Raw genomic sequence first — 12289 nt, 5'->3', positions numbered from 1 at the left:
TCCAGCAGCTCAGAACAGATTTGTTGTTTTTATTAATGACCTTTGACCCTAAAACCGAAGAGGCCAGAGCATCTACTGCAGCTCTGGGTCGACACTGTGTGTCCTTCACTACAGGGAGGTGCTGCAGGTCTCCAACCAGCTTAATTTGCCCTCAGCAGCTCCCGTGGACACACGACTCACCGTCTGACACTGACATTTTTCAAGAAAACATGGAAAAATAATCAAACTCTGCTAATGTAGAGGCGACTTTATGGACTTCAACCTCTGACAACTCTGCAGACAGGCGGTACTCACTTGAATGGGTGTCCCTCATCTGACTTCTGGATGGCCTGCAGGATGCCTTTGTATATCCTGAAGCAGATTGTGACTGAGAGCAGGGCCAGGCAGATGTAGGAGCACACGCTCACGATGCTGCACACCGTCAGGGAGAGGAGCAGCAGCAGGGCGGCGCCGAACACCACGCCCGTGGTCTTCACATCACGCCAGTAGAGGAGATCCACCACTGCAGCGGGAAGAGCAGCAAAAACCGTCATAGGAGAAGAAACAGTTTGTGTGGTTAGATATTGTAACTAACAATCTGCACGGTGATGCTGTCCTGCTCTCCCCTCAGACCTCCTGCTCCAAAGGTGAATGTCCACACTCATCATGACCACAGATTTCATTATTATGACTCTACAAACATTAAAGTTTTACTGGTGATTCGATATCAAACTGATCAAACATGACCTGACACCAAACCCAACTGTTTCCTTCCTCCTGCAGCTCTAACAAGCTTCCAGCTTTTCTTCCCTGTTTGTTGGTGATTTGCATCATTTTCCTTGTTTTTGTCCAAGCGGCACAAACAGATCAGAGATCAGCGACCACGAGACCGTCAGCAGACGCGAGCGGGAGGAAACACATTGACTTTAAAGCGCCTGCAGGGCGAAGCCGAAACCAGATTTTCTGCCCTCTCACATGGACGCTGCATGACATCATCTTAGAGTGGAGCATCCAGGGGTCAGAGGTCACGCTCAGTCGGCCTCATACAGAGTTTAAACCCTGCAGCAGCTGACTCAGACTCTTGTCCGTCTCTCTGGGACTTTGATTCACTTTTACCTCCAGCAGCAATGACTGAAGACACACATCATCATCATCGTCATCATGCTCAGCGCTGAGGTTGGGGCCAGGCGTCCGGTGACAGTCAGCTCTGTTACAGCTGCCTGACACATGAAAATATACACGATGATCATTTTCACCCGTCTGTGGTAAAAATGATGCAGAACACAGCGAGAACCTCAGAGCGCTGCGCTCAGTCTGGGTACAACATCACCGTTTATACTGACAACCTGACGCTGAGCTGCATTAAGGCAGGTCTCACCTGCGCTCCCCCTGGAGCTCCGCCCCCACGCTCCCCGTGCACCTAAATGGCGCTCTGAGTTTTCCTGCAGCGTGCAGGCAGAGCCACGCCGAGCTGGCAGAGCACCAACTTCATGTGTTTCGTGTGTTAAACGTCACTCAGCTGTGAATTTAAACACACTCGAGTCGTGGCAGAAGCATGAACGTGTGCACTGTGATGTAAAATTCCCGTTTTTCTGAATGGAGTCTGGTGGAGTGTAATGGCTACGCTTACTAAGCACATGGCTTGTGTCCGCTAGGGGCGTGGCCTACTGACACCTGCTGCAGGTATCGCACTGCAGAGTGAAAGAAAATGCTCTGTCCCTGCTGAGCTTCACGTTAGACTCTTACAGGCTTTATTATCACTGCTGAAAACAATCAGCAGCAGCATCAAACTAAAACACTAAAATAAAAAATCTGCAGGTTCCTGACTGACAGGAAGTCCTCCCTTCTCTGACGAGCGCTGAGAAGGCGAGCGGGGAGGTTAGCTCCTCCTGAGCGACAGCTGAGCTCATGACCTGCTCCGAGCACGCTTATATTTCATCAGGGAATTCCAGGCAGGTCAGCGGACAATATTAGAAGTGAAAGAGCGCCGGGTTTCCTGCAGGCTCGCAGACGTTTCACTGCAGCAGGTCAGGGAGAAGAGTTCAAGTGCACCACAAAGCACCGAAGAATAAACGGCGCCATTCAGAGTCACCAGATAACATGCTCTGTGATAAGGAAGCAGCTTTAAAATGCAAACGGATCCTTCACAGTGAGACGACGGGCCGAAATATTCCAGAAAATGAATCCGTATCATCAAATGTTCAAACATTATCCCTGAAATTTTATATTTCATCAGAGGAAAGCAAGCAAACCGGAAAAACTGAAAAGCTCCCAGACGTCTGCCTGTTGCTCCGCTCAGGTGAGCCTCAGCTTTACCTGCTGCCAACAGACAAAACCCAATAACTCCTCCAGAAGAGTGAAATGTCCGTCTGCTTTCTGAAGCTTAAGGATAATCAGTTTGCTGTCAGACGTGTGAACGAGAAGCAGAAGCAGTTAAAAGTTTGAGAAGCTGAACCAGCAGATGATTAAATGCAACGCTCAGAAATAAAGATTTAAGGTTAAGAAAACGTCACGAGGATGAAAATCATCTAATCCGACTTTAATAGTTTCTCAAAAGACCAAAATATGCAACAGATACAGCGTAAATAATGACGATGAATATGTGACAACTTGATTTAGGAACAGTAAAAATGTTTAAACACATTTCAGCTACGAGCTCGAGTCCAGCCAATAATCAATAATTAACACTTTATGAAAGGACGGCACATGGCTGCTATCCCAGCTCCATCACCATGGTAACAGATGCTGAATCCTGGACCGGAGGTGGTCATGCTCAGAGCTCTCCCGTCCTCTACATCTGCTCTGAGCGAGCTTTAGATTCTCAGCTGAAGGAAAACGTTTTAAACGTGAACTCGGCTTAAAACAGTCGCGACTGCACTGAAGGAGCGCCGCACGCAGCGGGAGGCTCTGATCGCAACGATGAAACGACATCAATGTGTTTCCAAACTGTGTGACGCACAGCTGAGTACAGCCAACCACACACTGCAGATCCAGTCTGCGCAGAGCCAAACGATGCTTCAAACACTGAAGCAGAAAGGCTTAACAGCTGACGGCCGCTGTGGTCACGCCGCTCACCGTGGCCGTCAGGTTCTCTCCATCCAGCCGGGATGAACTTGTTTAGCTGCACCGCTCAGGTTCCCCGGGCCACACGTTCCAGGGCTGTTAGCCTAACAGCAGATTGTTTCAGTGCACGTTTCATTTCTTTTTGTGCGATGACATAAATGTTTTACGGTCTCCATGCTCCTGACAGAAACACGAGTGAGTCCAACCTCTGCATTCACCCTGCAAACAGTCTGTCTGCTCCTGGGTTTTATTTACAGCTAATCCAGTCTTTAAATAAATTAAACCTGAACTTAAAGTCCAGTTAAAATAATTTGGGTGATTTTTCCTTTATGTAACATTAACACTGCCTGTCCAAGGACACCAGTATAGAAACTACTGTAAATACACCAGACTGTAGAAAGTGTGCTAATGCATGCAGGACAAACTCAGAGTAATCAGACTGTGTGTCGTTCAATTCATTTTAAACAGAAACGCAGAGCAGAAACGTTTCATCAAAAATAAAATGATTTCGTTTGCATTCGTGTTGTTGTGGACACCGCGCACAGTGAGCTTCACACCAGGACTCCCTGTTAGTGTTTTATACTGGCTCTGATGGTGCGTTCACTGACGCCCATCATAACGGCTCCCAAACCCCTTCAGAGACCCACCGTTATTTACACAGAGCCACGAGAAAGACGGCTCATCCCGTTTACAGGCTACATGTGGGCTGACAGATGCTACGTTAGCCGACAGCTAGTTATCTCTCTGCTCAACGTGCTAACTCGGTGCTAACGCCGTTAGCAGCCGGTAGACCGCCTACCGTGCGGTCGTAAAGACTCGGACCGAGCACATAACATGAGAAGAGACAGACGGGAGGAGGTGGAGGAGGGTCTGGGATCCAAATGTGTCCGCCTGGCTACATATGGTAGCAGGCGTGCTAGGAGCGATGGAGGCTGGCTAAAAATAGACCCGCATCACAGCGAGCTAAACCCGGCCGCTGCTTTAATCCCCCCCCTCTCTCTGACACGGATACCGTCCCCCCTAAATGTTTTAGTTTTTCTCCCCGGGATGCTCTCCGTCTGTCCCCACCGGCTGCTCGCCTCCTCGCGGGGACGAGCCGTCAAACCGTCCGGCATGACCTCCCGCAGGCGGCCCGGTGCGCCTTCAGTCCTCCCCGACTCAACGACAGCCTTTCCCGCCTCGAAAGGAGCCCCGCTCTCGGTGCTCATGCAAAGGCAAACCGGTCATAAACGCGACGCTAGCGGCGGATGGAGACAGGAGAGACGGTAAACAAAAGATCAGAGCCACACTAACCACATTTGGCGTCCATCTTGAAGCTCCGCTGAGAGAGGTGAGGCAGAGGAGGGGGGCCGGGCATGCGCAGTTAGGCTCTGTCTCACTCACGGACCTCTGCTGGGACAGGTTGAGCCCGCACGGGTCCGCTTTAAACCCGGGACACTCCCCTGCCCGCTGAAGGCAGCGAGGGTCTGGACCAGGAGGTCAAGTTCCTCATGTTGAATATGAACGTTGCACATTTGTGAGGAAAAGACTCAAACTTTCACATTTAAAGACGAACAAAATCACGCAAACCAAAACGAGCCAAAAACGGGCAAATTTACCAGGAAATACGGTCACGGAGAGGGGAGGGGCCAGATTCATGACCAAAACGTCAAAAATATACAAAGAAAAAAGCAAATTTATGAGGAAAGAGAAACGAGGAAGGCCTGTCTCCGTCCAGCAGTGAGGAAGACTCCACACTTCATGCAGTCATTAAAACAACCCTGCCTGAAGCTGACTGCAGGTCAGTACAATGAAACCTCCACGACTCAAACTAAGGAAGCAGAGGTCGGTGTGAAAGGAGCAACAGGCTTCCTAACAAGGATGGTCGCCACAGGAGGAGGCAGCGTGTCACAAGGCTGTGGAAGGACCAACGCAGCTGCAGAGGACAGAAGAAGACTGAACGGTGAGGAATCCAACAGATGGTACATCAGCTCATGTTCAGTAGCAATCCCTGCACCGGTGCATGCTGGGAGAGCTGCAGTTCGTTTGTTCATACGTTACTGATGGACGGCGTGCTGAAGGAGAGCGGCTGCTTTAACGGCGTCTTTATCATTGAGAAACCGACAGAGCGAAGCTCCAGAGTCAGACGATCAAACATCCCGAAGGCTGAAAGCTCAAATCATGGTGAAGGCGACTGAGCGACACGGTGCGGATGGCGAACTGCTCTAGAAACCACGAAAGGAAGTTTGAGCATCTGAAACATGCTGATGCGTCTGACAGGGACAGCACGCTCGTCCTCAGGGTTGATCTGCTGCAGACGCTCACAAACCAGTGAGACTGGAAAAGCCACCAGCAGACCCGGCTCGCCGTCGAGCCTCAGGTAAGACGATCAGACCAACGACAGAGTTCACCTGCTGCAACCAGTCTGATGTTCACCTGCCAGCAAATCGCACTTCTGTCATCCATCACAACGCAGGCTTTGTTTTCTTCATCGCCGTAATCTGATCGATGTAAGGTCGTCACACCGCGGTGGATACCTGCGAGGGTTCAAACAGCCGCCAGCCCGGCATCAGAACAAAACAGAGGCTCTGCGTTTACGCCACTATAAACTCTGCGAATAAATTATTCTGTATAATTACAGGTTGAGCTGGCGGTTTATAAACTCACGATGTGTTAACAGACCTCTCTGCACTGAATCATATCTGTTATTAACCTCTGTCTCTCTTCCACAGCATGTCTTTATCCTGTCTTCCTTCTCTCACCCCAACCAATCACAGCAGATGGCCCCGCCCCTCCCTGAGCCTGGTTCTGCCGGAGGTTTCTTCCTGTTAAAAGGGAGTTTTTCCTTCCCACTGTCGCCAAAGTGCTGCTCATAGGGGGTCATATGATTGTTGGGTTTTCTCTATTATTGTAGGATCTACTGTGCGATATAAAGCACCTCGAGGCTGCTGCTGTGATAATAATAATAATAATAATAATGGATACTTTATTGATCCCCATGATTTGGTGCTGCATGAATAAACCTGATCGACTGACCCAGCAGCTGAACGTCGCTTTGAGTGTGAAAACACGTCAGTCCCTGCTTCAAAGCTGTGATGATGTACAAGAGGTCAATGTGTATACTGCAATTTTAAAACGGCCTAATGTGACAGCTTACAGGACTTCATGTGATCGTGTAAAAGAAATAAAAGCAGCCTGTCGTCAGGCTGTGAGCTGGACAGCTGCCTTCTCGTCAGCTTGGATGGCGCTCGCTCAGAAAGCCGAAGAATTAAACTGAAAAATGTTTTTCTGCAGGAAAAAATGACCAAAATACTCAAAAACACTTCCTGTTAGGAACCTTTTCATCAACAGTCGAGCTCAGCATCACTTGAGTGTAGCTCGGTCTGATTTATAAAAACGTGCGATCAGACTCAGAGCGTCTGAACCGAGGACGGAGGTGAGTCACTGAGCTGTGTCCTCAGGCTAGCTTGCAACACAAAACTGAGTTAATTCACTGCAGCCCCCCCACCCACCCACACACACACACACACACACACAGCAAATACTGCTTAGTCACAGTGCGACAGCCTCACGGCTACACGTTCTGTCACTTCATGGCCATCGCTCATTAATCTCTCACACACACACACACACACACACACACACACACACACACACACACACACACACGGGAAGTGAAAGCAGCGCTGTGACCTCAGATGATGCAACAGCAGAAGGACACATGATGGTCAGCAGCGAGCGGCGTGAAAGAACATTTGAGCTTTTGAAACATTAAAGTGAGACAAATATGATTTTAGTTCAACTGCGTCACTGACATCTTCACTACTCGAACATTTACTCTGAAAGGTCTACAAGAACTTCCTGAAAGAGCATCTCGTGCACGGCTGCATCATTTAAATCGAGTACGTCCTCCTTCATGATGCTACAGTGGAGTCATTCTACTTCCCGTTTTATTCCTACAGCTGCTTTGCATGATTCACAGTTCGAAACAACCCTTCTTTATATCTGATTCTGGACCTTGGTACCTGCCTTTTTAGCTCCTCCTTATGTCAACATTGTTACAATTGGCTGCCACCACAAAAAACAGATGGGTGGGGCTTCTGTGCCTGAGATGACCATATTTGGGACATCCCTGCTCTGTGACATCATTCAGATCCAACAGTGTAAAAGAACTATGTTAAACTGAGTGTTTAGAGCAGGATTACTGTAAATACACAGCTTATTATTAAAAACTTCAACCTAGAAAGATGGACGACAGGAAATAAAGGACGCAGTCCACGCCCACTTCAAAGATGCTAACGTGCTAACTTTTCTAGACCAAGGTTCACGTAATGCAGCAGGAAAAACGACATCAAACCGTGCGGTGGTCATATACTTGAATATAATTATAAATTAATAAATGCGTGCCACAAACCAAACCTTAGTTTTCTCCCATCACTAATGAAGTTCGTACGTCACAGCAGTCAACATCAAAGCCTTTCTGTGGTTATCAAACAGAAACCTGAGGCCCAAATTCTTCATTAGTCTGTTAATTGATTAGCTAATCAACACTATTAACTGCAGCTGATTTTTTGTCTTACAGTAAACTGAAACCGTGGCGGTGAGCAGCTCCTGTGAGCGATTACACTGCAGAAAAACCCTCAGACTTTAGGCAGGCTGATGAAATCAACGACTGAACGGATCACCTCCAGCAAAGAGGCGTGTGATTGGTTCAGCTTCATCACTCTGAAATCTATGGACAGTGTTTCTGTATATTTTTACAGACGTGCAGCTTTTCTGTGACCAACTCTAAAAAACATCAAACTGAAAAAGTAAGAGTTGGAAAGTCCTCAGAGAGGCTGTTCAGCCTCTTGTTTTCTCCTTTATTTTGTTGAGATAAAGAAAATGAAGCTTTGGTTTGTCAGGATGAAGACCCGGAGAAAAGAAAGCAATGATGCTTTTTCTGGAGTATTTGTTCTGTAAAGTCTGAAAATCGTGAGAAATGAAAGAACAGCTGGTACAGGAGGTCTGAGCACGTCTCAGGTTCAAAGATACTGTTTGAAAAATGAGAAACGACCTTCAAAACGTAGCAGAGCTCAAAGCTTCAGACCGCCAGGAAAATCCACACCACGGAACCAGTTCACCGTTTTTGGGAAAAAGCTGAAAAGCAGCAAATCCTCAGATTAGAGAAGCTCAAAGCATGAGCTGGATTTTTTTAAACATTTAATCCACACAGAAAAAACCCAAAACAAGACGGCCAGAGGGTCAAAGCAGGGTCGAGGACTCTGACAAGCCCACCAATAACAAGCACAGGAACACGATGTTAAAAACTCAGACGGCGAGTGACCGACTGACATCCAACCATCAGTCACCTGCACGCGGGTCACATCAGACACACCTGTGCTTCAGTCCGGAGCCAGGGAAAGGTCAAACAGTCACCACGGTAAAAGCTGCAGCAGGAACAACAACAACAATAATGGTTTATCTGTTTGTTTATCTGTAGCTTGTGAAAGTGATTGCTCACAGCCCTCAGCTGATGTCTGCAGACCTCATTCGGCAGAAGTGTGCACACGGATCTCATAAGACACGAGACTTCGCTCCCAGCTGAGCACACATGATATTAAACAGAGCCAGGATAACGACTAAAATCCCCCAAAACTGAATGTTTCCAATCACACGAGAAAGACAAGCAGCAGAAAACTGGAAAATTTAGTGGAAAATGATTAAAAATGTGAATAAATGTCCAAGATAAAGAAATGTGTTGTTTGTTAAACTGATAATTGTTGAGTTTCCTCACAGAAAGCTGGACATGCTCAGACGTGAGGACAAGGAAACCAGCAGATCGAGGTCCCGCAGCTCTAACACGACCCTCATGTAACGCATGCTGCTGCTGCTCCAGCTCATCTGCATGTGCCCACTGTATTAGCCAATCATTAACCTGCCAGCTAACGTCACCCCTCTCTCCGATCTCCCCTCCTCCTCCTTCCTGCTGTCCACCTTTGGTCACAGTGGCTGACTGGCCGACTGTCCAAAGGTCCCGGAGCTGCAGGGACGACACCCGAACACGAGCCAGAAAATTCTGCAGCTCCCACACGAGACAGACCCCACAAACCTGCTCTGAGGTCAAGCTGTTCACCTCTTAGGAAGCTAAACGAGGCTAAAGCGAGTCAGAGACTCCTGAGCCGCACACATCTGCAGAGTTTCAGGTTAATTCAGCACAACGTGGGCGTCTAACGCAGGCGAAGGAAAGTCAGAGCGGTAAAACACGAGCGGTGTGTGCAGGCGGAGCTGCGGGAGGAGGACGAGGCAGAAAGGTGGAGGTTTACCCTGCTCCTTCCAGTGCTTGGCGGCAGCGTCACACTCCTTTCTGTCCACAGAGTTGTTATCCATGCCGTCCGATCAGCAAACAGTCATTCCACTCAGAGAGGGACCCGACAGGCAGCAGCACAGAGAGAGTGTGAGGAAAGGTGTGTGTGTCGGGCTGCAGGAGGAGGAGGAGGGAGGAGGAGGAGGAGGAGGAGGGAGGGGAGAACCTGAGCAAGGCTTCCTCTGAGGGGGGGTGACTGCAGCGGGCGAATAAGTCCCTCCCGCTGGCTGTCAGCTGACTGTCTGCTGCCAGCGCTCTGACGCAGCAACTATAACCGGCTCAGCCTAACCCCCACCTTCCCTCCTCCCTCCAGCCTCCACCCTCCCTGTCTGCCTGCTCTGGCTTCCTCCTCCTCCTCCTCCTCACACAAAGCCAAAATCATGTTCCTTTTTCTTTGGATGTCCCCCTAGTTTTCCTTTGTCATCCCGTCACAGCGAAATCTGCTGACGAAGCAGGCGATGACACCACGATGCAGGAACCTCGAGCCACAGACTGTATATAAAAGACGGCCACGCCACCTACTGGTTTGTCCGCATTCAGAAACAATTCAGCCATGCTGGGCTGTTTCATGTGACCATATTAATGCAGCGCATGGGCACATCACAAGGACACAGATACCAGCTAATGAGTGCAAAGTGACACAATCCTTGTTGGATGGGCTGTCGGTGCAGTTAATGCACAGCACGCCTTATTGTTCTTCAGCTGCAGATTTTGGTGCAATCAGTGTCTTCAATTGTTTCTAATGTCCAGCAGGGGGCGACTCCTTACGTCTGATTGACACTGAGCCAGCTGCTCACCTGGACTCTGAGCTCAGTAAACTATTTCCTGGTCTCAGTCACGGCTTTAAAGTCTTACTGAATAAAACATGAAGTTCGTTTTGTCAGTTTTGGCTCCATTAGAGTCAAAACGGACCAGAGGAAAAGCATGACGCTCATTGGCTAACTGTGACTGGGAGGTCAGATCCTGGTTGTAATATCTGGTTTCAGAAAACTTGAGACTTCAAAACCAGGACTTTCCATCCATCTTTTATATACAGGCCCACTTTGAAATTAGTCTAAAAAAATGTCACAAAACAGCCAAAGAGTCGTTACATGTTGTGTTTTTGTCTGACCCAAATCCACACAGTCAGTTTACCATGAGTTTAAAGTCAATAATAAGCTGTTATTGATCGGTTAATCACGGCTTCTGTTCCACTCAGTATCTAATCACTATCTAATGTCACTGCGAACTAACCGCGCCCCCTGTTATCAAACCGTTGCAAAGACATGTTTGTATTTCTTTCAGTTCTCCAACATGAAACTGATCATCAGATCTGCCTTCAAACCACTGTGACTGACACCAACAAGGTGATTATGGCTGAGAAAATGAATAAAGGCAGAAAAGCTTTAAAGAACAGAACGAAGCACCGAGGACCTGCAGGAGGCTTTGAGCTGCACTAGTGTCATCAGAGTGGTAATTATTAACTTGAGCCACTAGAGGGCACCAACGTCCTTTATCCCTCTTTTATTCTCTCTTTCAGCCACATCAGCAAACACATCTGACTGAAACAGTTTCAGGGCTCAGTTTTAACCAGGCCCAAAGTCTGGACGTTTAATCCAAAAAACCTCCTGGACATTACTGCTGCATGTGTGGCATACAGCCACATAAAGGCCTCATCACAGTTCCACACAAACCACAAACAAACTTCCTCAGCTCGGACCGAGCGTTGCTTTTCTGTTCCATCACGTTAAGATTAGCATCATTTCGCTAATGCATGACTGTGTGCAACAGCAACACCGGCTGGTTTAACTACATTTGTATTTGTATTTGACTTAACTGCAGCCTCCCACCACTGGGTGGAGGATGTGCAGCGTCACACACTTTCCTGCTGCATCAGTTTAAAACAGCGAACTCAGGGAGCGTTACCGAAACGTCATCACTTATCTGTGCTTTGACAATGTGCACGAGATGGTCTGATAGCAAACACACCATCACCTCTCCTCTATGGGACACATTTTACATATTTGTGCTCAGAGCTCGTGATTGCTTCTTCCTGCAGGCTCGAGCTATGAGAAAGTCGTCTAAATGTGAACTTCAGTCTCCAGCTGGATGCCCACAGTTTGAGCTGCAGTGATTTCACTGTGCAAACAGATGATTACATAAAGAGGAAGTGCACGTTTGCACACAGTGACCCTCCACCTTCATCTGACTCTGAATGACTTTGCCCTCTGCTGTTGTAATCCAGTGGGGACGTGACGCATTCCCCACAGTAGAAACCTGCAGAAGCTCTCCCTCAGCGGGGAGCTGGACACGCTCCAGCAGCTTTTTCCCCTCTGGCTTCCAAAATAAAAGCACTGAGCAGCTTTGATTTGATAATGTGGACACAGTGGCACAGTTATCCAGCATGTCATCGGGTCAGGCCAGGAGGACGTCCCGGGCTGGATCTGTGTTATGAATCAGGAGACTGTCACAGCTTTCTCCAGTCACATCATTCAAACTGTTCCACAACTCACTGTTTACATTAAACTCATCATCATAAACACAGTCACAGGGATGCCAGTTAGCTGAGGTGAAGACTGGCAAACAGCTGCCCGTCAGAGGCCACACCCCTAATAATGCAAGGCTTTATCCAGGTGGGTTATTGAAACGTTCTCTGCCAAAACAAAAGTTTGTGTCAGGCTGTAAAGTTTTTACATGGGAGTCTATGGTGACGGGCTCACTGCTGCCTCTGCTGGACACTACAGGAACTGCGGTTTCCAGCACTGACTGACATTATTTCTCATCTTGAAAGCTCGAGTTTTTATACGTAAGTTCAAAGATTTTCTGCTTTTGTTACAAATGACAGCAAACTGAGCCTCAGACAAAACGAGACATCTGATGCTATCAGTGTGCTCACACATGTAAGGAAATCAGTGAGCTGATGTTTTCATCGGTGAGGAAGAG

General features: G+C 48.1%; 1 protein-coding gene across 11 annotated transcripts in view; it reads right to left on the bottom strand.

Moving 5' to 3' along the window:
* Positions 1–12289, bottom strand: part of rtn4b (reticulon 4b) — a 33036-nt gene that overhangs the window by 4734 nt on the left and 16013 nt on the right. For 9 of the 11 annotated variants that reach the window (XM_004575755.6, XM_004575756.6, XM_004575757.6 and 6 more), the window contains one exon: positions 295–502. In XM_004575755.6, the coding sequence (XP_004575812.3) occupies positions 295–502 (208 nt within the window). Of the gene's footprint in view, positions 1–294; positions 503–4335; positions 4492–9326; positions 9502–12289 lie in introns of those variants that run through there. The other 2 variants (XM_004575764.6, XM_004575765.6) reach the window with 2 other exon arrangements.

The sequence above is a fragment of the Maylandia zebra genome, linkage group LG13 (assembly GCF_041146795.1).
Source record: "Maylandia zebra isolate NMK-2024a linkage group LG13, Mzebra_GT3a, whole genome shotgun sequence".
NCBI classification, from domain to species: Eukaryota; Metazoa; Chordata; class Actinopteri; order Cichliformes; family Cichlidae; genus Maylandia; species Maylandia zebra.
The sequence above is the reverse complement of the archived record's forward strand: the minus strand, read 5'-3'. Positions and strand labels throughout refer to the sequence as shown.